The following is a 25,932-nucleotide window of genomic DNA, read 5'->3' as shown; positions in this document are numbered from 1 at the left end:
ATCATTGCTGATCTGTTTTTCTGAATGCTGAAAAATGCATAGACGGTTTTGGTCAATCATGAATTCCCGGCTTTCAATGACGAGTTTCGACCATTGACGATTTGATTTGCACAATGTTGAACCATTCGCTCAATGTCGAGTTGTAGAGGATCGCCGAATAGTTTCGCACAATGATAATTCTTTGTGACCAACCGCCCATTTGTAGTGCCATTTATATGGCGAATGTGTACAGTGTATGTACAAATGTTTTGCCCAATGCATTGGGCGCAATGGTCAAAAGCTAACGCAAAAAGGTGCATACTGTAGCACACATCACGCGCCTGAAGGTAGACTGTACCGCATTACACACGCCTGAAGAAAGACTGTACCGTACTATACATATGCGTCTGAAGGCAGACTGTACCGTATGTACATACTACACATGTCCGTGGCGTGTACCGTGTACACATGTCCAAAGGTAGACTAGCGCATCACACATGCTCTAAGGCAGATTGTATCGCATTACTTGCGCCCGCCTGAAGGTAGACTGCACCGCACTTCCTACGCCTGAGGGTAGACTGTACAGCATAATGTGCACTTGAAGGTAGACTGTACCGCATTACACACGCCTGAAGGTAGACTGTACCGCACTGTACGCGCCTGAAGATAGACTGCACCGCATTGCACGCGCCTGAAGATAGACTGTGCCGCACGGCACACGCCTCAAAATAGACTGTAGGTAGATATAGACTGTAGGTAGGGCTGCATACGCCTGAAGGTAGACTACCGTATTTCATTCGCCTAAAGACATGATCAAAATGATCAGCGCTGACAGCCAAGATTGAGCTGGATATTTTGTCGTCACTATCTGCTTGCTGGGGGGGGGGGGGGTGATTTGAGGGCGTTAAACACACACAGCCTGTAACTTCTGAGTTCTGGGAAGCCGTCTTATTCTCAGTATTTTGGAGCCCAGGTAATTGAAATCCCTCAGCTGAGATTTGTAGCAAAAACATAGATGATTTCACCTTTATTGCGAACTTAGTCTGAGACTCGCCAAACAAAAGGTGTTGAGGTTGAACAATTCTGAGTTTCCAAGCAAAAAAAAACTTGCAACAGGCGACAGCATTTCTGAATGAACTCTCGCCATTGCAAACATAGCATGGCACCGAATCACCGCTGGATGTCACAGCTATTCGACTAGCCAGACAATAGCTTGTGCTTATCATTCAATTCTGTGGCGACTGAGGGCAATTTCTGGTGATAGATGACGCGATAATTCACATTTGAGGAGCAAAAGCTCGATTTCACGGCATTGTCGCACCGAATTGTGCCTGTCACCTTCGATATCGATGTCATCCATTTGCCAAGCTTTAAAATTCCATACAAATTCACGTAAAGAACTACTCCACCGGGGTACCGTGTCTTTCATAGTGTCAATCAAATAACCAATCGGAAAACTATTTTAGGGCTAGAGTATTTCTCGCAATACCGCGCACCAATGCAGACCGCTGATCTACGGGCAGCTCTTGAATGAGACATCACTCGATCAGCCCACCGGCCATAACCAAATACATCTTTCACAGGCGAATCCAGCCGGGCCGATGAGATACGCCCCGGCCAAACATTGAGCGCGCCGCCCGGGCTCATCGCCGGCAGAGTATCGATAACATCCGCGGGCTCAGCCACTCGGTTTATTTACCGTTATCACATCCTTACATTAATCAGCACGTAACAGCGTGGCTCCGGCCCCCAGGGCGTCGGGGGCCTCAAATACGAACATTATACGTCCCAGCAGTCTCTCAATCATTTAAACAGAGGTGGTCTTGCCGTCAGCTCTGCGCGGCATGCTCGCTAGGCGCGTGAGCGATCGAAGTTGAGATCCTCTGGAGGGCTTCCTCCTTGCCGAGAACGGCGATCATTTCTGCGACGCCGGGGCCCTCCTGAAATAAGGTTCACAGGGTTCAGAACAAAACGGACTCCGCTACAATCGTTAGTTACATACCGTAGCAAACTACAATTGATGATACAAACAGACAAGCCAGCCATGTAAAAATATTCATGGCCGTCAATATAGTTCAATATAGTTCAACATTGACAAATTTTCGGACTAAACAGTAAATTTAGACCTCTACGCGCACAAACAGAGCACATGTTACGAATAAGCATACGTTCGAAAGCCAGTGAAATGTGTGGCAAGGCCAAACTCAATTATTGACATGTAATCATCGGAAGCAAGGTGCCGCTAAATTAACAAACGGCCACCGCGTGACTGCACTGAGTTAAGATCGGGTCAGGGCGCGCCCAGGTCCGACCCATGACCGCCCCACCCTATCACGGAGACTGACCACGTGCCACCGATCCATTCATGTTAGCGACGTGGCGGGGCGGGCGAGCCTCCATTCCTAGATGGCCCCTGCAGACGTGATTTCCAGCACCCCCTCCCTGACATTTAACCACGTCACTTGGACGCGTGCGACTCGTACAGAGTGACTGTGAGGTTTGGTGAGTTGTGTCCTATCTGGTTTGCAACTCACCAGACTTTACTCTCACTCACTCACTCACTCACCAAAAACTCACTCACTCACTCACCAAAAACTCACTCACCCACTATTTACTCACTCACTCACTCACTCACTCACTCACTAACTCACACTCACTCACACTCACTCACTCACCCACCCACCCACCCACTCACTCACTCACTCACTCACTCACTCACTCACTCACTCACTCACTCACTCACTCACTCACTCACTCACTCACTCACTCTTACCTCCACTCCGCTGAGTGCCAATCGAAGCAGCTTCATCAGCGCGCTGAACTTGATCCTTCTCTCGCCGGCCACGGCGCGGAACAGGGGCACCAGCTCGTCCTTGGTGAGAGAGTCCTCCGGTCGGCCGGATAACCGATCGAGCAGAACAGAGAGCGTGCCCGCTGTGGGTGGGACAGAGCACTGTTATTATATAGGTGGGGGTTTGACGAACGGCATTTGTGGCGGGTGCAGATAACATCCAGGATATACATTTAATGACATGACCTAGAAAATGACCCAGTTATAACTAGGAGAAACATATTCGACATTTGTGGCAAAGTCTTCCTCCCCTCCACCTGGTACGGGAAAAATCGTAATCCAACCCCGTTGGAGTTCCACTGTAGGCAGCTGATTGGCAGTTTGGCACTCACCCTCTGTGTCTCCACCCCTCTCCAGGGTAGCATAAGTCACATTTCCCTCTCCCTTTACCTAGCTCCTTCATGGGAGCATTTGGCCGTCCCCAAACCTTCCTGTCCTCACCCTTTTTAAGGAAGCGGAAGTCACAGCCACCTTCCCGCTCACCTGGGTCCTCCACGGGCAGTTGGTCGTCCCTCAGTCGCTCCGGCACCGCCCACAGGTAGCTGAAGTCCCGTGACACAAGATCCGACAGGTACTCGATCCGTGCGTTGTCGAGCGACCACCTCAGCACACGGTCTATGTAGGCGTCGGAGAGCACGTGAGGCGCTAGCGGTGGTCCGCTGCTGTGCAGAGAGAGAGGGAGAGAGAGAGAGAGAGAGAGAGAGAGAGAGAGAGAGAGAGAGAGAGAGAGAGAGAGAGAGAGAGTGAGAGTGAGAGTGAGAGTGAGAGTGAGAGTGAGAGTGAGAGTGAGAGTGAGAGTGAGAGAGAGGAGAGAGGAGAGAGAGAGAGAGAGAGAGAGAGAGAGAGAGAGAGAGAGAGAGAGAGAGAGAGAGAGAGAGAGAGAGAGAGAGAGAGAGAGAGAGAGAGAGAGAGAGAGAGAGTCACAACTCACACACACATCAGTGAGTCGATATGAGGCTTTCCTCCAGGCTAAAGCCCCGAGGGCATGGCCGATTGAAGGTGAAGATAACATGTTTGTACGTCAGATGATATGGAAGTGGTATTGGAAACCACCTCAGGGCCCGTGCTGTTGACAGAAACTGATTGTGATTTGAACGGCAGCTCGTAGTACGGCATAGGGGATGTCGTCATCGTAGTGAAAGCTGAGCGTTTCAGTAGCAACAAATGTTTTGGAGTGATGACAGTGTTATAGGTTCGATATTGCTTCGTACTGACGGTAAATTTGTTAGAAATTATCATTCACACATGTTCCACTTTCTATTTCAACATCATCGTTTTTCCACTAGCTGTCACAGCAGCTGTTTGTTCGTTTTTACAGGCGCTCGTGTTTATCCGCGGGCTAATCCTCATTAAAGTCCTTCATTAGACAGATTATCTACAACATTATCCCCCACAGACAAAGTTTCCGCCCCGGAACCTGATCAACCTCTGCGTGGCCCGCGGACATTGATGCACCAGGTAAGACGGTACACGTTAGCACTTTACACATATGTACATTCATACATGAGCAATGAACACTTCAAACCATAGGCATTACCTATGAACACAAAATGTACACGCCACTTCTGTCATACATCACCACTTAAAACAGGATGGAGATTACGTTTCACATAACAATACCATATCCACTTCAAGCCGAATCATCTCATATGAGCTGACTAGTGATACCTAATGGGGTGTCTGACAGTTCGACCCGCTCTCGTGATTATCGACTTTGGCACATTTGGAGTCGCCTGAGTGACCAGGTCCTGTTGCACAGAGGACTTGTCTTGCCGCGGCGTTCTGTCGCCATGTGGCCTTACGTGTTTGTCAGCTGGTCCTTAGTAGCCTTGTCTGAAACGGTGGGGTAGGCGAACTGTACGAGATCCTCAATAGCGAGCATTTCCTTCATAAGCCACCGAATCTAGGCGGTGGATGGCCACCATGGGATTTGGTATCCCTCCCAGTAGCTTCACCACTTCGGCGGAGATCGAGTCGAGTGTGGCTGCCGGGCACGCTGCACACACGTGTCGGACACATTCCTTTACATTACCAGAAACAAAGAAACGCAAGTTTGTCACAAGTTCGTCGGTATTCCACATCTTCATCTGACCAAACAAACAGTAGTCCTCCAGCCATGATATCCAATCTTGTGCACTGCCGTTCTCAAACTTCTCCAGAACCAAATGGTCCGACACTAGGGTGACCCGCGTGCTCCGCAACGCGAAAAGGGGTATTTTCGATTGACGGATGTTTGGTTGTTCTTGTGTCGGTTTGGTTATCTATCCATTTCGGTCGATTGCTTTTTGATGGCTAAATGTTTGGAAAGAATATCCATCGCATCGAGGTGCCCGTGTCTGATAAGCATGCTTTCTACTTCAGAAACTGTCAAATGTGTGTTATAATTTAGGTGCGTAGTTCTATGACAAATGAAAGCCGTAGATAATTTTCGCTAAAAATGGTTTTGCAGAGGCTTGAAACATTTATATTTTTAAGAGTACTGTTGCTTGTCATGCAAACACGATGATTGAATCTTGAAGAGAATTGAATGCTCTTTCTAATGATAGCATTTTCAATTGCCAAACTTATCAGGTTAAGCAGCAAATCCCGTGTAATTATTAAGTGGCAAATTATGGACAAATACCATTTTCTCCAGCGATTTTTCCCACATTGTTTTTGATCAATTAGCTTTTCACAATTTTTCCATGAGAGACGGTACATTTTTATTGCTAATAGGCGCTGTTTCAACTCATTCCGTCTGACGATCACCTGAAATTAATATAAATTCCAAAATCCGTTTAAAATGGCACTTTTTGAAATGAAATTGCCCTCACACTTGCACGTGGCGCGTGCCACCCCTGCACCGCACACTATTCGATTGCCCGTTCGATTCTCTACACGATGCTGTTTTCCCCGTGCCGATCGGGCGCACGGCTACCGAGATATTGCACGGGGAACGGACCCGTGTCGGGCAAATTTAGCCATTTTCGCCCGTTTTTGCCAGCCGATTTATACATGTAAAGTCTATGACGCGAATTTGCACTTTTTGGGCACGCGCCACGCGCTCGCTATCGATCCGATCGAGCCGAGACCGCTCAAAGGCACGTTGTCCATCCTTGTTCTATAACTTGCGCAAATTTCAGCGCGGTAGGTGCAACGGTGTGATCTGTAACCCGCGCTACGTAGCACCATGTCGCGACCTTCGTAATAGACAGAAACTACGCCCTCCTCAAATAGTAATATAGATTTTTAACACCGCTGCCACCACTGTTATAGGTTCGATATTGCTTCGTACTGACGGTAAATTTGTTAGAAATTATCATTCACACATGTTCCACTTTCTATTTCAACATCATCGTTTTTCCACTAGCTGTCACAGCCCCCTAATTCAATATACCCTGGTCACAGCAGCTGTTTGTTCGTTTTTACAGGCGCTCGTGTTCATCCGCGGGCTAATCCTCATTAAAGTCCTTCATTAGACAGATTATCTACAACAACAGCAACATTCGTTTTTAAGTAAAGAAAAAAAAGATGGTGCCAGTCAGCATTCATTCCCATGTGAGTTTCATACTTGCATCAAATCGACATATTACAGCATTGTAGATTCTAGAGCGACAAAAGGGCTTTTGTGCCCATGCAAATCAGGTGCATTATTTTCCAGCATATTTTTAAAATCCTTGCTCAACGCCGATCAGTAATTAAAGAATCAAACCAGCCCATTCAGAGCCAAATTTAGCCGGCCGTCTCCTATGTCCTACTGAAGTCCCTGTCGCGTCGGTTGTCGGGCTTTGTTGGGACACAGGCCGCCGTAAAACCGTCGTCGCTCGCTCCACACCCAGTTCATTAGCCGCTGGCGCATTGTTGGACAGGGAGAGCCTTTTATCATGTGGGGAGAGGGGCTTACCTTCAGCCACCGAGAAAATGACCGTGAAATTTCATCAGCAGCCCCGAAATGTGCCTAGCAACACTGGTAGGGACCACAAGAGTGGCATCCATTTTTACGACATTCGTCGAAAAAAAAACAAAGGCAGAATTCAAACAAACCTACAAGAGCTCAACCTAAGAGGAAATCGAATAACTCGTCATCCAAATTCACCAGATATTGCCAGTAACCATACCAGTAACTAAGCCACCCACCAAGGATAATGCAGAGGGCAGATTGGGTGGGGACGATATGATGATCGGTAGACTGGGCAGGTTGCTATGGCAGCAACCTGACTCGGAAGAAGCCTCAGAGCGCTCCTCTGACACTGATCCGCGGCTACTGTGGACGTCAAACCACGTGGGACGCGACTTTTTCGCAATAACTTTTGAATACGTTGCCTCTCAAGAACGAAACTTCGGCAATGGACGTTTCAGACCCCGGCCTAATTTTTATTACTAAGGTTTTTCAATGTCCGATCAATATTTAGGGCACTTCCCGTTCACTCGTAATGCTAAGTGAAATATCAGCCCGGATGGCGGCTATCGTCAGGCTGCTCGCGAAGCCCCGCCTACTAACTACGAATTCCCTGCCATCTACCGTTCAGACACGACCGCCATCTGTCGGTCGATCCTCACTCAGAACCGGTTCTGCATGCTGTGTGCGTCGGGTCTCAGATGGGCGGACATCTCGAAACCGAGATTGTTCAGTATGGCCTTTTACCAGGTTTTTTAATCCGAGAAAAAACCGAGATTGTTCAGTATTTACCAAATTAACTATACGAATTACTGACTTAGCAGCAGGGATGCAGAGCCTTGAACATTTGAGTCAGCTCCAGCTCCGGCTCCGGCTCCGAGTAAAATGGCAATACGGCTCCGGCTCCGGCTCCCACTCAGGGCAAAATATGACGGCTCCGGCGGATTCGGCTCCCCTCCGGCTATGCGTGCCGGTGCATTACGAAAACATTTAAAATGGGGCATATTGGGGCTTGGCAGGATAACACGAAGTGTGCTAACGTTCCTGGCGGTTTGATATCTACAAGAACCTAAAATTAAAATTTTAATTAAAAAAATTAACTTGACTGTGTAAATATATTATATTATTATGTATCTCATTTGCGTAATTACGTTGACAAACTTATCAAATAATCATTTAATTATTTTCTATTATTCTTATATCATCGTAATATTTGGCGTACGCGTATAGTCTTCCTATCTGGGTGACATTCCTAGCGAGTCGAAGAAAATATTTCATTGATAGAAGTGCGAACAGTCAACACTCGCCACCCAGCTCGCCATGCGGCTGGGTGTGTTGGCAGGAAGCACCGCGTACCAACCCCTACGGACCGCGACTGACCGGTCTCGGGTCAGGTAGCGCCTCAGGCAACGGCCAGCCGAGGCGGAGCTTAGTTCCAACGTCACACTATGGCTCCGCCCCTTGTGGAGTAGCCTCTGCTCACCGAGAGAGTTTCAGGAGCAAAATTTAACATTACGAGTGAACGGGAAGTGCCCTAAATATTGATCGGACATTGAAAAACCTTAGTAATAAAAATTAGGCCGCGGTCTGAAACGTCCATTGCCGAAGTTTCGTTCTTGAGAGGCAACGCATTCAAAAGTTATTGCGAAAAAGTCGCGTCCCACGCGGTTTGACGTCCACAGTAGGTCGGTGTAAAAACGGCCACACCAGATAACCAGCCTGCTGGACATTCTTATGACATGGAGGGACGGGATTTTGAGCTATGATTAGCTTTTCTGTCGACAGGATGCTGAGCGCTGTCCGCCTTCTGCCCACCGCCTACCCGTCTCAAAGGATTAGTTGTCAGCGTTTGGTCCAAGCATGGATACAAAACCAGGCGCTTAAAATCAAGTTACGTAACGATCAATGACAATGCAAGAAAGGTATGCCCGCAAATAAACCCCAGTTAAACACCACGGGTGGCTTTGAGTTGAGCTAAACTGTTCTCTGAATAGTGCACACCTTGCGAAACTGATTTCAGGTCATTTCATTCGTCACAATCTGATTTTATGGGTCACAATCACAAGCTCCCGCAATGTACTTTCTCATCTCCGACCTCCTTTAATTGCAGCTGACCTCTCTCATGTGTCATATGACATCTACCATGGCCATACAGCCCACTGGTCTCTCATGACCTCAACCCCACGGTCCTTCCTGACTGACCTCATATGCAATGCAACCTATCATGGCCCCTAACTCCCATTAACCTCTCCCTTTAGCCTTTGACCCCCATCCACCTATCCCTCTAACCTTCAACCCAACTGACCTCTCCCTATGACCTTTGATCCCCTACTGACCTCTCCCTATGACCTTTGACCCCACTGACCTCTCGGCGAAGCGTTCTGTGACCAGCTGCCGCACACGGTCACACATCTTTTCCCGGTGCTGGCTGTCCTGGTGCCGACGCCTCAGAGCCAGCAGGTTCAGCCGCCGCAGTCGCTCCGGGTCCAGCCGACACGAGGATGTGTTGACACGGCTCAGCTCAAACTGGCGACCGCACAGACGGGGAGGACACAAATGGTGGTAGAATTGCTCGGTAGAACGGTAACATAATGATACGGTCAATGTTCTTTTCTCGGGTCACCTATCTCCCCATTTGTCCAGCCTCATTTCCGAATCATGTCTACGTTTGTTTACCTACTCCCTACTCGTTCAGTAGCATCTATCCAGTATCCACTATCTATTCCCATCTGTCCCCTCATTCCCTTTCGCTTCCTTTTATCTCCCACCATCTCCATCTGTTCTACCATTCTCCCTCTCTCCTTACCTTTTCTGTCAGCTCCCTGGCGCTCGTCAGCGCCGTCTGGTCGAGCTCCTTGAATCCTCCACCGGCCAGGCACACGTAGTTGAGCAGCGCCTCGGGTAGCACTCCCCGCTGTAGGTGGGACTCGACCGAGGCGTCCCCGTGCCGCTTACTCAGCTTCGTTCCGTCCGGGTTGGTGACCAGGGGTAGGTGCGCGAATTGGGGCGGATCCCAGCCTAACGCTCTGGCGGCAGGGGAGGGGGAGAGTTAACCACAGGTAGGTGAGCGAATTGGGACGGCTCCCAGTCTAACGTCATGGCGGCAGGAAAGGAAGGGGGATGTGCCGGAGTATGTATGCATGAGGAAAATATATAGAGTCTTACAGGACACAAAAGAGATAGTTTAGAACGATAATGGTCAGGTAGAGCTGGGAAAAAAAACTAAACATAGCGATCATGCCCATGGACCATAAATGAATCAGAACCAAATGTAAGAGTATCTGTTGATTACGAGCGAGCGAACGCAGCGAGCGAAGCGAGTCTTTTCAATATAACGGAAAAATCTCAGTATGAGCGGCCCGGCCCGGCCCGGCCTGTAACGCTTTTGAGAGACTTATATCTCAGCAACCGCTAGACCGATTGGCCCGCGGTCTTTTTTGCTGGGTAGCCTCATCCCTTCTACCCCGTAATTGACTACTTTTGATGCATCTCAGTGACCGTCGTGGCACGCGCCACGTGAAAAGTCAAGGGTGTTCAAGCTGTTTTGCACAAGTAGTGATTTTGAGAGACTCATATCTCAGCAGCCACTTACGCGATTGTCTTGCAGTAATTTTTGTAGGGTAGCTGCATCCCTTCTACCAAAGGTCGGATACTCTTGATCTATGTGAGTGACCCCCACTGCACGTGCAAAATATAAGAAGAAGAGGTGCCAAATTTGTTCCCATTTCAATAACTCGGTAATTACTGGGGCGATTTCGCTGAAACTTGGCATACAGGTAGGCACCCACCAGGCAATGCATTCCCATGTGTTGCGGTTAAGGTGCTACTGCACGTGCGCACGTGCAGGGGGCGCTTCCAGATCTCGAGAACGGCTGGGCCGATTGCGCTCAAATTTGGTACACGGTTGGGGACCAGTTAGTAGGGTGCCGTGCAAAAGTCAGTTTGGACCCCGTTTGCACGTGCGCACATTCAGAATGCCGCTTCCAGATCTCAGGAACGGCTGGGCCGATTGCGTTCAAATTTGGCACACCCCTAGCAACCGGTTAGAAGGGTGCTTTGCACAAGCCCGTTGGAAGTACCCTCTCGCCCTTCCGTACGTGCAGGGCTCACTATCTCGCTCGCTCGTTCTTCGCCCAAAAGGCGTTTTACTGGTTTTATGTTTCAACATATATTCAGCTAACACTTTTTCGGTATAGATGCGCTCACGGTTTTGAAAACATGATAAATAGCAGCGCACAGCAATTTTACTTCATCCCCCTTCAATGCCTACCATTGTCCAGCCCGAGGAGCAGCGCGCCGTCTTACCGGTAGAGAGCGATATGTTTGGGCGTCGACACCTGCCACTCCACCCCGCGCAGGACGTGAGTGACGCGCATCAGGTGGTCGTCCACCACGTTAGCCAGGTGGTAGGTGGGGAAGTGGTCCGCCTTCATCAGCACCGGGTCGCCCTCCTGGGCAGCTACGTCGAACGTCACCTCGCCGTACACCAGGTCCGTGAAAGGTGTGTCCGTGTTCTCCAACTGGGGAAGGAGAGATATTCGTGTTCGGTACATGACGGATCGTTTACATTACATTCAGGATATGGGAAGATGTGTCTGAACGCTGAATGCCAAATCAGTTCGGCGACGGCAGCAGTAATCGAAGCAAGGTAACTCGAAAGCGACCAGCTGATTGCATGAACAGAGACAGCCACAGGCAAATCAGTTCAACATCGCAGGCCGTACCAAGCCTGCTGCCCCTCTGCCCTGAGACACGAATTGTTTGTTTGTTTTGTTGGGTTAGGCCGTTTCGGTCCAATGAGACCATTTCAGAGCCGGGAGGGTGATAGGATACTCGTATAGGGAGAGACATTGGTCTGGGCAGGCACCCTAGTGAGTCGCCGGGGCTGAGCCCGTCCAGAGGACAGGCCACCCAGCCCCAAGGCACTCACTGCACCCGGATACGGGGTGCGCTCCCTCGGGAGCAGCGGTGCCGCTCCAAGGGAGCAGCCCGCATGAGATAAAGTTGCCTGTCCAGCCCGGAAGGGGGTTGCGGCGTGGAGGAGGAGGATTTCAGTTTCCTGAGGATAGAAGCACGGGACGGTGATATGAGACACGAATAAGACAGCTGAGAGGTCAGCAGACGGTTTCCCCACTGGTTCGAACCATGCACGAATGGTCGCCCGCCACGCCGATTGTGTTCATCTCCGGGCAGCTGGCAAAAGTCCGCCGTTCAGCGTCCAGTCCACAGCTTCGTTCGAGACAGGAAGCTTATGCGGGATTACGAAGGCAGTGCATAAGTCATGGACCGGCATCAGAACGGGGGTGAGGCGAAATATGCGACATGACCGGTGCGGGAAAGGGAAATAAAGCGATTTCCCAGTAAAACTAGAAACAGAATACGACTTAAATAGAGCCTCGTGATGCATGGCTGAACACAGCAACACATTGATCTAAGGTAGATAGATGCCCAATGCCCATTATTCCCAGGTCGTCTCACCAGAGTAGCTGCAGTCTGGCCAATCCTCCAGCGACGTTCAGACTGCCGTGTGAACTCACCACTCACCTTCAGTCTGACGACATGCGACACGCCTCGCTCCTCCAGCATGTTTCGTTTCTCCTCGGACAGGTGGCGGCACCGGTTGTCGTAGCGCGGTTTCTCGCCGCGGCCGAGCGCCTGACGCCGCAGCAGCTGTAGCCTCTGGCGCGTGCAGTAGCACCGATAGGCGGCGCCACTATCCAACAGGCGCTGCACGTTCTCTCGGTACAGAGCGGTACGCTCAGACTGGGTGTACGGGCCGTACGGACCTCCCACACCCGGCCCCTCGTCCGGCTGCAGACCCATCTGGCGGTCGGAGATGGAAACAGAGGTGCGGTTAGCTGACACCAGGCGTACCACAGGACAAGAGAATAATACGAGTTCGACGCTTCACTAAATGACCTCCAAAAGAGCTGATTACCCACTAGAATAAAAATCAACATCCATCACAAATGATAAAAATCAGCGCCACTAACCGTATCCAACGTGTGTAGAAGCCGATCCACGGCGCCAGGCACTGTGCGTGTCTGGTCCGTATCCTCAATCCTCAGCAGAAACTTGCCGCCTTGGGACCGCGCAAACAGATAGTTGTAGAGTGCTGAGCGTAGACTGCCCAGGTGCAGCTCGCCTGAGGGAAAAGAGGGGAGGGGTCACATTACCACCAGGGTCGGTCACAAAGAGAGGGACAACAAATGGGGATTGTGTGTATTGAGGAAGGGGAGAGACACATCAAAGTCATAAGTCAGTGACAGACATATCAATCATGCAACAATCATCCCATCATACATAACATACCTGGGTGTGCACTGAGCAGCCTTACCTGTAGGACTGGGAGCGAACCTCGTCCTCACTTCCTGAAGTAGAGCAGAATGTGTGGAGAGTGGCCTGGACCATTGCTGTCTCCACATATGGTGAAGTTGAAGTGGGCTTCTCACAAAGCATTTCATGGCTTAAAACTCAGTTGTCAGCCATCAGACAATCCTGCAATATCAAACCGGTTGTTAGTTGGTTAAATTTACATTGTCAGTCAGCACTGGTGCAGTACAGCTTTATTGTGGTGCTGTACAGATTTCACATGGAATGATGTGGTAAGGGCCCTAACTTGGCACCAGGCACTGTGCTAGCGCAGTGCACTGCTGTCTCAGACAATAATGCACAGTTCACACAACAGGCCAGCCAGGGAATAATTGGAAAGTCAATGACTGACCTGAGAAGGTAAAACTGGGTATCGTTGGATTCGTCTCTTCCCAAAGAATCTTTTTGGTCTTTACCGCGAAGCTCTATCTCCAACAGTAACGAAATGGCGCGGGGGGTGGCAGCCCCCCCCCCCATGCGCGTTCTAGGATGGGAAAATGGCATGTGCGGGCGAGGGTTAAAGCAATATTATTGTGCTCAGTAGATCAGAGTTCCAACATTTCTGTTCAACATTAGGCATGTTCGTTCTTGAAACACTGGCTTATTTTTAGACGATAGGTCATTTAGAATGGTCTACATTTATGCCCAAATATGGTCATGAAGACTCAATCTTTTATGCCTCTGTTTTTTATTCCAGAAGCCTAGTTTGCCTAGCTGACCTTAACCTACATATATTATATATACAAACCTGCAACCTGCTATCCCTGTTCACCTACACCTACAGTTGACCTACAAACCTACAAACCTATAACCTACACCTACAAGCCTACAGTGTCCCTCGGTTGCAAAAGCTTCGTGTGACGTCTGCTCTACGAATGCCAAAATTCCCAGTGTACGGCCCTCCAGGTATTAAGTGGTTGGTTGCCAACATCACAATAAGCGATCTGCATTGATGAATACGGCTAATGGCTGTTGATAACCATTGCATAAGTGTGTGCACGAACCCTCTTCTCATTTCTATTGAGTCATTTTACAGGAGTGTCTCTGTCATTCAAAGTTATTACACCAAAAGCACATAGGCTAACCAACCACTCTCTCTTTTGCTGGAGGGCCGTACCTATGAAATTCAATTCAATTTGCTGTTATTTGCCGCAATCCAAAAAAGCTCTTATTACATGGTGCTGGTGGCCATTTCAGTTTGGGAGAGGAGCCCTTCGGGCGCATTTCGCAACAGCAGCAACAAAATAATAGGCAGCAACAGTGTCGCCACCATTAGCGTCGCCACGGGAGGGGGGGGGGGGGCAAGCGGGGCAGCTTGCCCCCCAACCTCGGACCGGGCACCCCCTGAGATCGATACAGATCAGATGAGATTTTGGAGTCGGGGAAAAATGGGGGTACCTTTCTGAGAATGCCTGTGAGGTCAGACTCTGTTGGAGCGTGCAGTTCAAACCAAAGTCAGAGTCGCAGTCGCCAAAATCTTCAAGACTACGACTCCAGACTCGGAAATGTCAATGCCATGATTCATGCCATGTTCCTAGTCGGTTCTTTATTACATTTTGTAGCTGATTTTCATAAATTTTGGAGTGCTGACACATAATTTTCGTTCAAAGCGTGACACGAAATCTTCGGGGCCTTTCTCAACTCTCGTCAAATGTCTGCGACAGGCACAAGTACCGTTCAAGTGCCGCAGGGCTCATGAGCTTGCTTTTCACACAGGCTCCTAAGGAGCTCCACTGAGCCCTAAGAAGCTTTCGGAGGGCCCAAACCGGCCTCTGAGAGTCCCACTGGTGTCCATGTTCTCTAGAGGGCCCATACAGGAATCTTTGAGGACATTATACATACGTAGACCTCTGAAGGGCCACACGAATCTTTGAGGATGCCTTCGAAAATTTCTGAAAACCTCAACTGGCCTATGATAGTTCAGGCGAACTTTTGAGGCGACAGACTTTACCAACCCCAACCCGGCATCTGAGGGGTCACAACTCACGTCTCCCTCTTAGGGCCGCAACACATGTTTCTTATGTCCCTACCAACGTAGGGTCCTTAAGGATTCGACACAGACCCCAGTGGCGGATCCAGGGGGGGCTGCGGGGGCTGGCAGCCCCCACCCAAGGAAAACTGGCGCCACTGCGCCGAAGGCGCAGTGGCGCCAATTTTCAATTCGCAACTCATCGGAGTGCTGCATACTAGGACTAGGATGCAAAAATCAGTCGAATAACGTCGTTTCAGTACGCTCCGCACCGATATTTCCAATCGTGTGGTGTCACTGTACATACTGATCCTGGGCGCCTCTTGTCAGGGCCACTGGGCGCCAATATTTCAGCGCCAATACGATGCGACTATGGCGCCCATCCGGGGCGTGGCGCCCAATTATGACCTGCAGCCCCTCCCCAGTGAAAATCCTGGATCCGCCACTGACAGACCCCGACGGTTCACACTGTTATTCGAGGGCTTCAGGCTCACCCTGGGCCTAGTCTCTTAACGCCCACCGCCCACACTGGCTTCTGAAAGCTCGTGTGCCCTAAAGGGCTTTCCGGGCCCACCTTAGGCTCGGAAAGCCCTAAAAGTAAAGCACCACATACACGTAAATATTTGGGGTGACCCACGCCGATCTCCGGGATCCTAAGCAGGCTTCTGAGAGTCCACACTGACCCTGAGACCTGAGTGGCCTGAAATGGCCTGGAAGTCGCAATCATATCTCTAAGGGATCCTTGCCGCTATGCCGTGCGTAACTTTTGGTTCCGTTAAATATTTTTGGTCGCGTTTGCAGCGCTTCCCTTCACTCGAAAAACCAGAAACTTTTTGTTCACACTCGAGTGAACAAAACACTTCTTCTCACTGCAGCAAGGATGAATGATGTACTTCCGATTCACACTTCCGACATTCTCTCTCAGTCTCCGCCGAATGCCCAATTCTTAGCTTCAATCGGCGGCTGGGATAAGCCCTATGCATTTCACGTAAAACCTCGGCATGCATGCGTGAATGGAGGTTTTAGCGAGGTGATCCGATTCAAATGGAGCGTTTTTCACCTTCTTCTGGGTAATGATCATGAGCAACGAGAGTTTGCACAGGGGCCCTCTGCAGTGCGTCGGCAATCGCAGCCACTGTAATTCTAACGGTCGTTTTTGTCCAGAAATTTCAAAATTTTGATTTTTTTTTGTAAAAAAATGCATGCATAGCTAGGAGGAAAACTTTGTCACCATCGGATTCCTCGCACCATTGCGCGTCAAATGATATGTAAAACGAGTGAGTAACGGCTGGGGAAAGGCAGGATTTAACACAAAACTTGATTTCGCCCCCCCCCCCCAACCGAAAATGTCTGGCGACGCCTATGGTCGCCACAGTACCAAAAAAAAAAAAAAAAATACCTAATAGAAATTGCCAGTTGTGCGGGAAGTGGGAACCGCACGGGCTAGTGGAGGCTGAGCCCATCCAACTTTTCGGCTAGGGGGCTCGTAATGTAGTTGAGCCCCTCCAACTGGAGCAATCAAAATGGGAAATCTACCGACATCATTTCATAGATTCATATGATATGCATAAGCGCAGGAACCGAGGGACATTGGGGGCAGCTTGCCCCCACAACTCTGGGGCCGTGTGGGCGGTGCCCCACAACTTTCATAAGGCCACAAACCATTGGGGCAGCTTGTCCTCCCCAGGGGCGTCGACACCGGTCCGACTTTTTCGACTAGTCGGACCACTTTTTCGACTAGGCGGTGCCCTGCTGTGGCTCGCGGGGGCCCCTGCTGCAGACCGCGGGGGCCCTACTGCGGCTCGGGGAGGCCTGCTAGAGACCGCGGGGCCCTGCTGCGCCTCTGGGCCCTGCTAGACACCGCGGGGCCCTGCTGCGGCCCGCGGGGTTCCCTTCTGCGGCCGCGGGGGCCCAGCTGTTGGGGCTCTCGGGGGGCCCTGCTGCGGCCACGGGGGCCCCTGCTGCGGCAACGGGGGCCCCCGCTGCGGCTCGCGGGGGCCCTGCTGCGCCTTCGCGGGGGGCCCCCCACCGGTGGGGGCCCCCCGAGAAAAAGTCGGACCAGTTTTCCTTACGCGTTGACGCCCCTGGTCCTCCCCAAATTAAGGGTTGTTGAGTCACAAAGGACGAAAGCATGTAAGTGAAAAATCCACCTCTTTCACTGGCTCAGCAACTCATTTGGCAGAGCAAAACCATTAATCCAGATTCCAGGTTGTCAATACCACAGTTTCTTCAGTGTTCTTCACCCAGCTGAGACGGAATACCTCACTTTTTTGCAAATGTTTTCGTTTTTTTCGTTGAAGGCTTAGGTTGAGGTGTGAAAAATAAGTGGCCTAAAACCGGTGAGAAAACTAGATTTGAGGGTACCCTTCCCTAGGCTGATCTCTATTATGGTGTAGCCCCCCAGTCTGGAAGAAATTCCCGCGCCACTGAAAATCAAAATTGCGAAAATAGAGGCTCTAAATCAAAATAAAGCAAAAATCTCAAGCAAAAATATGCACCATCGGCAAAAATATTGAGCGTCTATTTTGCAACAAATGCGCAAGAACTGAATAAGTACTAAATTCTTGAATTGTGCTGAACTGTGAAGGAAGAGAAAGGGAAATAAATTAATTGAAGGGATAGCTCTGACCCTCTCTAACCCTCTCAATTCAAAAATAAAGCACACCTTTTGATGAAATACTCATTAAAAATTTACATAACAAATAATGCATCAAATTTAAAGAAATAATGTGAAAGTAAAAAAAAAATGTTGAAAACTTTCAATTAATTCCCTGATGTGTGCATCCAAATCTAGCTGATTGTTTACATTTCAATTTCGGAGGGTGTGTTTGTTTGGGTGCAGTTATTTTTTTACATCTTAGTTTTTGTTTACGCGTTTTTAGACGTTTCTCGGCGCACTGTTGTTGAAGTTATACAGGCCTATTTTACAGCTATTTTTGATTCACAAAACTGCTGCAATTTTTATAATTTTTTTTTGCATATTGGCATTTTGATGGAATTGGAATGCATTAAAAGATTTTCATTCTTAAATCTCGAATGCCAATATAGTAACAATGTGAATCGAGCCACGCTCGTAGTGAAATATTACGAATCAATGATAATAACAGTAACCGGCAGAATATATGTAGTTACCGCGATTGTATAAGATAATACTATATGTTCCGCGTGAAATTGACAGGAGATACCACAAGAATAATAGCCTAAACAAATATTGAAATAACTGAAAGCTCATAATACCCGACTAGCACTGCTAACGCTGACCATTTTCTTCGATCATTAAAGGAAATAGTTCACTTTTAACATGGGGTTTTGAGCTGGAATAGCAGTTTCGTAGCTTGAGCTGAGACTAGCACAAATCAGAAGCTTTTACGGCTCAACGATCACCCTAGACGAAGATATTCCATTTCTCGTTCCGAAAAGAGTGCCTTGTAGAGGAATGCGTGCCTTGCACAGGAATGCAGCCACGTCATCGTCAGCCAATCAGCGTGCTGCTTACAGCCAATGCAGTATGCGTAGGTTTGAGCTACGCAATATGATTGGTCAATGCGTAATAAGCTTCCGCGTCAAACATTATTTTACATAGAATGTAGTTCGTCCTATATTAAAATATAGAAAATAATTGTTTTTACAAAAAGGTTTTATTTTATTTCATGATTATTTTGAGCATAAAAAATCATAAATCAATAGCAAAATACTGATTTCAGGAAAGTGGACTGTTTCCTTTAAATGCTTACCATACCATACCTAACATCTGAATATAATGAACTTGAACCTCGAAAAGCGAGTTGTCCAGTTTCAGTCCCAGTTTGTGCGGTACTGGGACACATTCATTATCAGTGAGTCAAATAAAAATTGTCCGGGGCATCATGCTGTGATTATATGAACCAGTTAATATGTATAAAATCACTGGCGATCGCAGCCGCTAGCAAAAGGGGGGGCCAAAGTCACACTCGCGGGACATAACATTTATCCGTCACGGGGGGGGGGTGATCGGCTAATTTTTTACGTCCACGAGGTGCCGCGCAGTTGGCATTACTTATGCTTCATCCATCTGATTCTTGCGTGAAATCTTTAAGCTCAATTTAAGGCAAAATCACCAGTTCCATTTCCCGTCCCACGGTGCTTCCACCGGTCGAACCACTGCACCATGGCGACGGATCGGTGTAGCATAGGTATAGGGTAAGGTGCCTAATTAGCGACCCCCTTAATTTGAACCGTCATTGCTCACGCTCTGTGGGTGCCACTGTATTACTGGCTTGATTTTCGGAGAGATCGTTCATTTTTCTATTAAAATATAGTCATTTTCTGCCCCAATATTCACTAACTTATTTGTAGTGTGCATTTTGGCAAACCATTGCAAAAAACGCTAATAGGGAACGCTTCCCGATTAGCGACCGGGGAGGGTCGCTAATAAGTCTATGGGTTTCCCCCATATTAAAAATGGCAAAAAATGCGACGCCTGAAAAGATGAAATATGATCTCAAAAAGGTAACCTATACGCAAAGCACTCAATCACTCGAACATGCACGTTTATCCAACACATTTACGTAAGTAAAAACTGATCACGTGATGCACTGAAGGCGAAAAGAAGGCGGAAACCCAAATTTTGCGGGCTATCTCGTATGATATTCGAGGTCCGCGCTGAATTCGGCACCCCTGCAGTCGGTGACGACATTTGGCATCCCCTGCCACACATTGCAAGCTTCAGCAACATTTCATTTTCATTTCTCTCTTTTCCCCTTTCTTTCCCTTCTTGAGCTATTTGCGACCATGTCAGGCGCAAATAGGAAATATGAGTTGCGACACATTTTTAACCGCCATGCTGTGCACAGTTGAGCGATTCACTTTGGGAAAACGGCAATCAATTGAAAAAGGAATCTCGATTCAGAATAAAAAAGGTGCATCATCCTAATGTGCATCGCTTTTCATCAGAGAGGGCCCAAACACACACGTTTTGGATAAGAAACTCGTCATTTTTATTTAAACTCACCTGAAACGTCCCACCAGAAACATCGACGACCGGAAAATAATTTAATTTGCTAACCAAAGTATGGCTGACTTTTTGACGATGTTTTTACCCCGTTTTCTCCTGCCAGTTTTTCTGTAGGGTGGTAGGTCGTGTGGGACCGATTCCCTTCTTCCATATCATGATAAAGAGAGTACACGTTCAAGCTTTGTTACATAGAAATAGCCGTCACTTTCCCCACGTGTCGGCACCGTCCACCGACCCGGCGGGTCGGCGGACCGGTCCTTGATTGTGCAACCACTTTGTATATAACGCACAGGCACTGGCGAATCAGAATCAGAACCACAGTTGCAATACAAGTCTCGGCCCGCTCAGTCGTCTCTCCTTCCGCGCCTCCGCGACAATGGTGGCAGCGGTGGTCGAGGGGACTTGTGCCCCTCACCACGGACCCCAGCCTCTACATCTGCACTGACATCGCAGACTGGTTAGTCCGTGCTCCGTGACGGTGTATCGCCCCTACGTCACGTCATCGACTAGGGAGCTGACCATCCTGGACTCGTCATCGTCCAGCAGCACCGTCTCCAGTGAGTAGCTCTGCCCAGCAAGACTATCTGCCCTGCGGCAAGGTCATCAGCTACCCAGAAATAGCCGTCACTTTCCCCACGTGTCGGCACCGTCCACCGACCCGGCGGGTCGGCGGACCGGTCCTTCATTGTGCAACCACCCTGCATATAACGCACAGGCACTGGCGAATCAGAATCAGAACCACAGTTGGAATACAAGTCTCGGCCCGCTCAGTCGTCTCTCCTTCCGCGCCTCCGCGACAATGGTGGCAGCGGCGGTCGAGGGGACTTGTGCCCCTCACCACGGACCCCAGCCTCTACATCTGCACTGACATCGCAGACTGGTTAGTCCGTGCTCCGTGACGGTGTATCGCCCCTACGTCACGTCATCGACTAGGGAGCTGACCATCCTGGACTCGTCATCGTCCAGCAGCACCGTCTCCAGTGAGTAGCTCTGCCCAGCAAGACTATCTGCCCTGCGGCAAGGTCATCAGCTACCCTGGACTACTACGGAGCCCGCCGACAGCGCACGGCTCATCAGCCCGCGCCGTCCTCCTCAGCATCATCGAGTGATGGACACCACCTCGCTGAAGGACTCAAGATCGGAGGAGAGAAGAGAAGAAAAAAAAAATATCAACGCTAAATTCAAGAGAAATTGGCACCGAAATCAAGAAAATTCACCCATTATGAACTTTTGCTGTATTTTCGTCAAAAAGTGACAGTGAAATTGTGCTGTGAAATTTGTTTTAACTTCGATGTGTTTTAAAAACCGTACTGTTTCATTATCCGTTTTCGTCAGTGTTCTGTCGTTTGTTGTGCTTCATTGTGGTTGCTCACCCCAAAATTTACGGAGAAATTGCAAATGCGCTTAATTTTTACCTGCATTTTGCAGTGTCACTTTGACACTTATAAGCATAAAAAGAGCATATTCTGAAGTCGGTATGAACATTCAAATACGTTAATCGTGGTCAATTCACTGAAATTATATTGTATTGATATTCGGCCAGAGATGCCGAGGGCCATGGAGATGCCCAGGGACGGTCCCCGCCAAGAGTGCGGAGGGATCGCCCGGTAGTAGGTGTAATTGTCACGAAACTTACTTATCTGTTCATACCATTTTGTGATACGCTCATATGGAAATTTCTTTCTCCGTCAGCTAAACGTTTCCTCTCTTTGTTATGATCGCTTCGGTTCCCTACGCTTCCCTGGGGGAGGGAAGATAATGTGGGACCGATTCCCTTCTTCCATATCATGATAAAGAGAGTACACGTTCAAGCTTTGTTACATAGAAATAGCCGTCACTTTCCCCACGTGTCGGCACCGTCCACCGACCCGGCGGGTCGGCGGACCGGTCCTTCATTGTGCAACCACCCTGCATATAACGCACAGGCACTGGCGAATCAGAATCAGAACCACAGTTGGAATACAAGTCTCGGCCCGCTCAGTCATCTCTCCATCCGCGCCTCCGCGACAGTCGCAAATCGGAAAGGGTCGCTAATTAGGCACCTTACCCTACTGGAAGGTCAGGCACGCGGATTCATGACCTTACCACTATAAAACAATTCGGAAAAGTACAGATACCTCTTGCTTTGAACAAGCATGTGAAACCCAGAGAGCATTTTCAGACTATGACATTTAACCATATAGGTAACATACCTATAATAGTTGTGTGGCGGCGGGAGAGAGTAGGTACACCGACCTCTGGAGACCCCCCACAGGTTCCGAGCTTTCAAAATTGGCATCTGAGGGCCGCGCGCGACTCCTGCGGGGCTTCGCAACGGCTCTATTGAGGCTCACTCAACCTGCCTAGTCTTACTGCTAAAAAGACTGGCCCTGAGCCCTAAGGACTTCATCAGTCTCTGCCAGCCCCAGGACCCACACCGGCTCATGGGGTCCCGTCCCGACGTCGAAATATGAGGGAATCTGCGCGAGACCATCAGGACGTAAAGTAATCTCGATCAGGACCAACGTAAGGCTGTGCCGGAGACTGCGTGAGCCCTCTGATCTTCAGAAACCCACTACAAAGGCCAGTAGTTTGAGACAATCAGTGACCGAGTTGGGCTCTCAGAGGCTAATGTGGGTCATTACAGGCCAACATGGGCCCTCAGAGGTCAGCGTGGGGCCCTAAAAGACCGGCTTGAGCCGTCGTTGGACCCCAGAGGCCAGCAGAGGGCCCTCAAAGGCCAAGATGGGCCCTCCTCAGAGGCCAATGCAGGCCCTTAGAGGCCGGCATCGGGTCTTCAGCAGCCAGTGCGGGGCCCTCATTGGCACCTAAAGGTTCGTCTTGGGACACCACAGACAGAAATAAGGCCACCAGAGACCGGTGTGAGGCCCTCAGACGCCGGTTGGGACCCCTGAGGCCGGTTAGGGGCCCTCATAGGCCAGATGTGGGGTCTCAGAGGTTGATGTAGGCTCTTAGCGGTCAACGTGGGCGCTTGACCGCCACTGACGTTCCCTCAGAGGTCAGTGTAGGACGCTCAAAGACCGGTGTGGGAGCTATATTAATAGCTTGGAGTGGGTTTTTTTGAGCCTCGTGACGATCGAATAATTGTCAGGGCCCCATACACCTATATGGGGGCCCGAAGAGGGTCTCATTCCAGCCATTGCTGGGCCTACGAGAGCCTCAAGTAAACCCACGCTGATATTCCATATAAGATCCGGCCATACTCGTGAACCGGTGCCAGCGACGCTGACCACCAAATTGACAGAATGCGAAACTGAGCCCACTCATGAGTGAAATTTACGTCCTTTGATGGCGCAAGAAAGAAAATGAAACATACGAAAAGCTTTTCTAGGACTTTTGTTCGATCTGAAAGGTGGGGCCAAAAGATAGTATGGCCCCACCTTTCAGCACCAAAGGGGGGGCCATGGCCCCCGTGGCCCCCCCCCCTGGGACCGCCAGTGTATAAAATCTAGTTATTGGCCAAACGCAAGGCTATGTAAACCGCCAAACGTAACGGCCACGGACCGTAGGTTGACGACCCCAAAATGAAGTACAGGTTCAAGCAGTTTAAATAATGCTGGTGCGTGGAGTTGAATAGTGATGTAAATGTGGCCACAGTCTACAACCACGATAACAAATATCGATTGCGCTTCGCTCAACCAGAGCCATGCTCGTTCTTGCTCATGAAGCAGTGCATCCCTATAAAATGAAAAGTCTGAACGAATGCATTCACGTTCCTACCTCTGAATCACCTTATATTGAGATCCGTTTCTTAACAGGAACACAAACGCGGCCCATCAATTCGTCAGTACTGAGGCAACAACGTCTGACAAGTGACAACGCATCAAATGGCCAACTTCTGACACTATCTCAATCTACCAATACGGTAACGGCAATAAAATTGCATTGCAAAATGCAAATAAAATTGCACGATTTCCAAGCGCAGTTTGAAATCAAGTGCGACCAGCTAGTGTCATTTTCACAACCAAGTGCGACCAGTTAGTGTCTCAAGACACATTACAACTGCATAGGTACCGCAGTAACACATTAGGGGCGAAAGGAAACACATGACTTGTGTACGACCAGCGTTCTGTCAGCGTACGACGCATAAAGCAAACTGCTCAAACAACTGCGGTCCCGAACAACACAACACAGAGCTCCGAAACGAATGGTTTACAAAAGTCTACGACTGACGACATCGAAACAGTACGTTCATCGGGACTAGTCACATCACTCGCTCAACCCAGCTGGGTTATGGGTACTAATTGCGCTTCAAATTGACCTCTGACAGCCATTTACTTACGCTAGTTTGATGCATAAAACTGTACATTGAAACTCAAGCGGCAGCACATAGGTCTCCATCAAGGTGGTTATATACAACAGAGCACCACGCTAAAACGAGCGCGAGCTGCACTGTCACACTGACAGAACACTGAGCCGCGAGTCGTGACAGTCGCACTGCGTCATATGCACGCAGATGTCGCACTCACGGCACCGTTGCTGGCACTGCGCTGCGGGTGGACACGCGCGGTGCAGTAGCTCCACGGTGTGCGGTTCACCGGAGGGATTACCAGTCTCCGACCGGACAGTCCAGGCGGGAAATGCGGTGTCTTCAACCATGACCGCCGTCCCCGTCTCCGCGGAGTGCCGCACGGCGGCGACGCGGCGGCGTCGGATCTTGAGCTGGTGGACACTGGACTCCTGCCAGAGCTACCAGCTTCAGCCCTTCAGCATCCTGTCATCAGCAAACTCCAGCAGAGCTCCAATGCAACTGGGAAAATAAAATCTATGCTGTTAAGCTAAATCATGCAAAACATTTCCTTGCACAGGATTCTCTTGCGCATTTCAGCAGAATCTTCTGTGATATCCATGGCCGTGACAAGAGGACTTTATGCCATTGTAAAAAACATAGGTTCATTGGTTCTCATTTACCCACATCGAGCTTCTATAGGTACCATTCATTTGTATATCATGAAGTATGTTAACTACACAATATTTATGCAATAGACTGACATGAAATATGTAGGAATGGCAAGAGAGATGGGAAAATAAGCCAAATAGGTTGCAGGATTTATTGGCACCAAGCAGGTCAGAAAGTAGAAGTTCAAACAATCTTACAAACTACACCAGAGAAAGTCTTTGAATTAGGTACAAAATTATGCCACAGAAATAAAAGCAATGCAGTTTTGTAGAGCATCTCCCAAAAGATAATTGTGATTCAGCCTTGCTCCCATTCTGAGATTGAATAAATACAAATTATGGGGTGAAAGTTACTAAAAAGCAGTTTTTTTTTTAGAAAACAGATTCAATCCATGTTCGCCTGATATCAAACTCAAGGCAACATATCATAGCTTTGACAGCATGAAATGTCATTATTGAGGTTACAATTTCCATAATCTTGTCACAAACAGTGCACTTTAATATGGAATATGGATAACTAACACCAAATCAGCCAACCTTGTATCTTTATCTGGTGAAACTCAAGAAACCAATAAAGCAAACAATTTCTGAGCAAAACATTTAAGTATTTGACAAACTCAAGCACCATGCAGCCACTGGAGTACCTAGGTATGATGGGGTCTCGTAACTTGAACGTTCAGTCTGTAAGAGCATGCCTGACTTGACTTAACAGATTTGAGGCATCACAAAGACCTTTGCAGCAGCTCCTTCTAATTCTTTTTTTAACATAAACTTTAACTATCATTACCATGCTATGATGATGAGATGGCTGGTTTCGGGAGCATGAAAAGTAGCAGCCCTTCTTTCATTCTATTACCTTGTTTTCACATGCTGCACAAAATGTTTTTTTCTTCCACGTTCCATTCTGTCATTATAAAAAATAATAGGTATCATAATTGCTTCACTTCTTCCTTATATTTCAAGCATTGCTGCTGCAATTCATCACATCTCCC

General features: G+C 48.9%; 1 protein-coding gene and 1 long non-coding RNA gene across 14 annotated transcripts; one reads left to right on the top strand and one right to left on the bottom strand.

Annotated features, from left to right (window-relative positions):
• Nucleotides 1-993: 993 nt before the first annotated feature.
• On the bottom strand, nt 994-25,816 carry LOC122365924 (probable glutamate--tRNA ligase, mitochondrial). 13 transcript variants are annotated; one of them, XM_043337558.1, is made up of 10 exons: nt 25,797-25,816; nt 13,045-13,205; nt 12,701-12,852; nt 12,252-12,530; nt 11,013-11,227; nt 9,514-9,733; nt 9,073-9,233; nt 3,314-3,492; nt 2,753-2,913; nt 994-1,919 (listed from the first exon to the last, which is right to left on the bottom strand). In XM_043337558.1, the coding sequence occupies exons 2-10, from the start codon at nt 13,169-13,171 to the stop codon at nt 1,809-1,811; spliced, it is 1,605 nt and encodes a 534-aa protein (XP_043193493.1). In that variant the 5' UTR covers nt 13,172-13,205; nt 25,797-25,816; the 3' UTR covers nt 994-1,808. The 13 variants fall into 13 exon arrangements, with proteins under 13 accessions (XP_043193493.1, XP_043193497.1, XP_043193504.1 ...); XM_043337562.1 differs by having other exon boundaries at nt 3,314-3,489; nt 25,797-25,815; XM_043337569.1 differs by lacking the exon at nt 25,797-25,816 and adding an exon at nt 17,547-17,606 and having other exon boundaries at nt 3,314-3,489.
• LOC122365928 lies at nt 20,177-21,567 on the top strand. Its single transcript, XR_006253815.1, has 2 exons — nt 20,177-20,640; nt 21,064-21,567. It is a non-coding gene; the product is annotated as an uncharacterized LOC122365928 (long non-coding RNA).
• Nucleotides 25,817-25,932: the final 116 nt, after the last annotated feature.

The sequence above is a fragment of the Amphibalanus amphitrite genome, unplaced genomic scaffold (genome assembly GCF_019059575.1).
Source record: "Amphibalanus amphitrite isolate SeventyFive unplaced genomic scaffold, NRLGWU_Aamphi_draft 000773F_arrow, whole genome shotgun sequence".
Lineage (NCBI taxonomy): Eukaryota > Metazoa > Arthropoda > Thecostraca > Balanomorpha > Balanidae > Amphibalanus > Amphibalanus amphitrite.
This window is presented reverse-complemented; position numbering and strand designations above follow the sequence as displayed.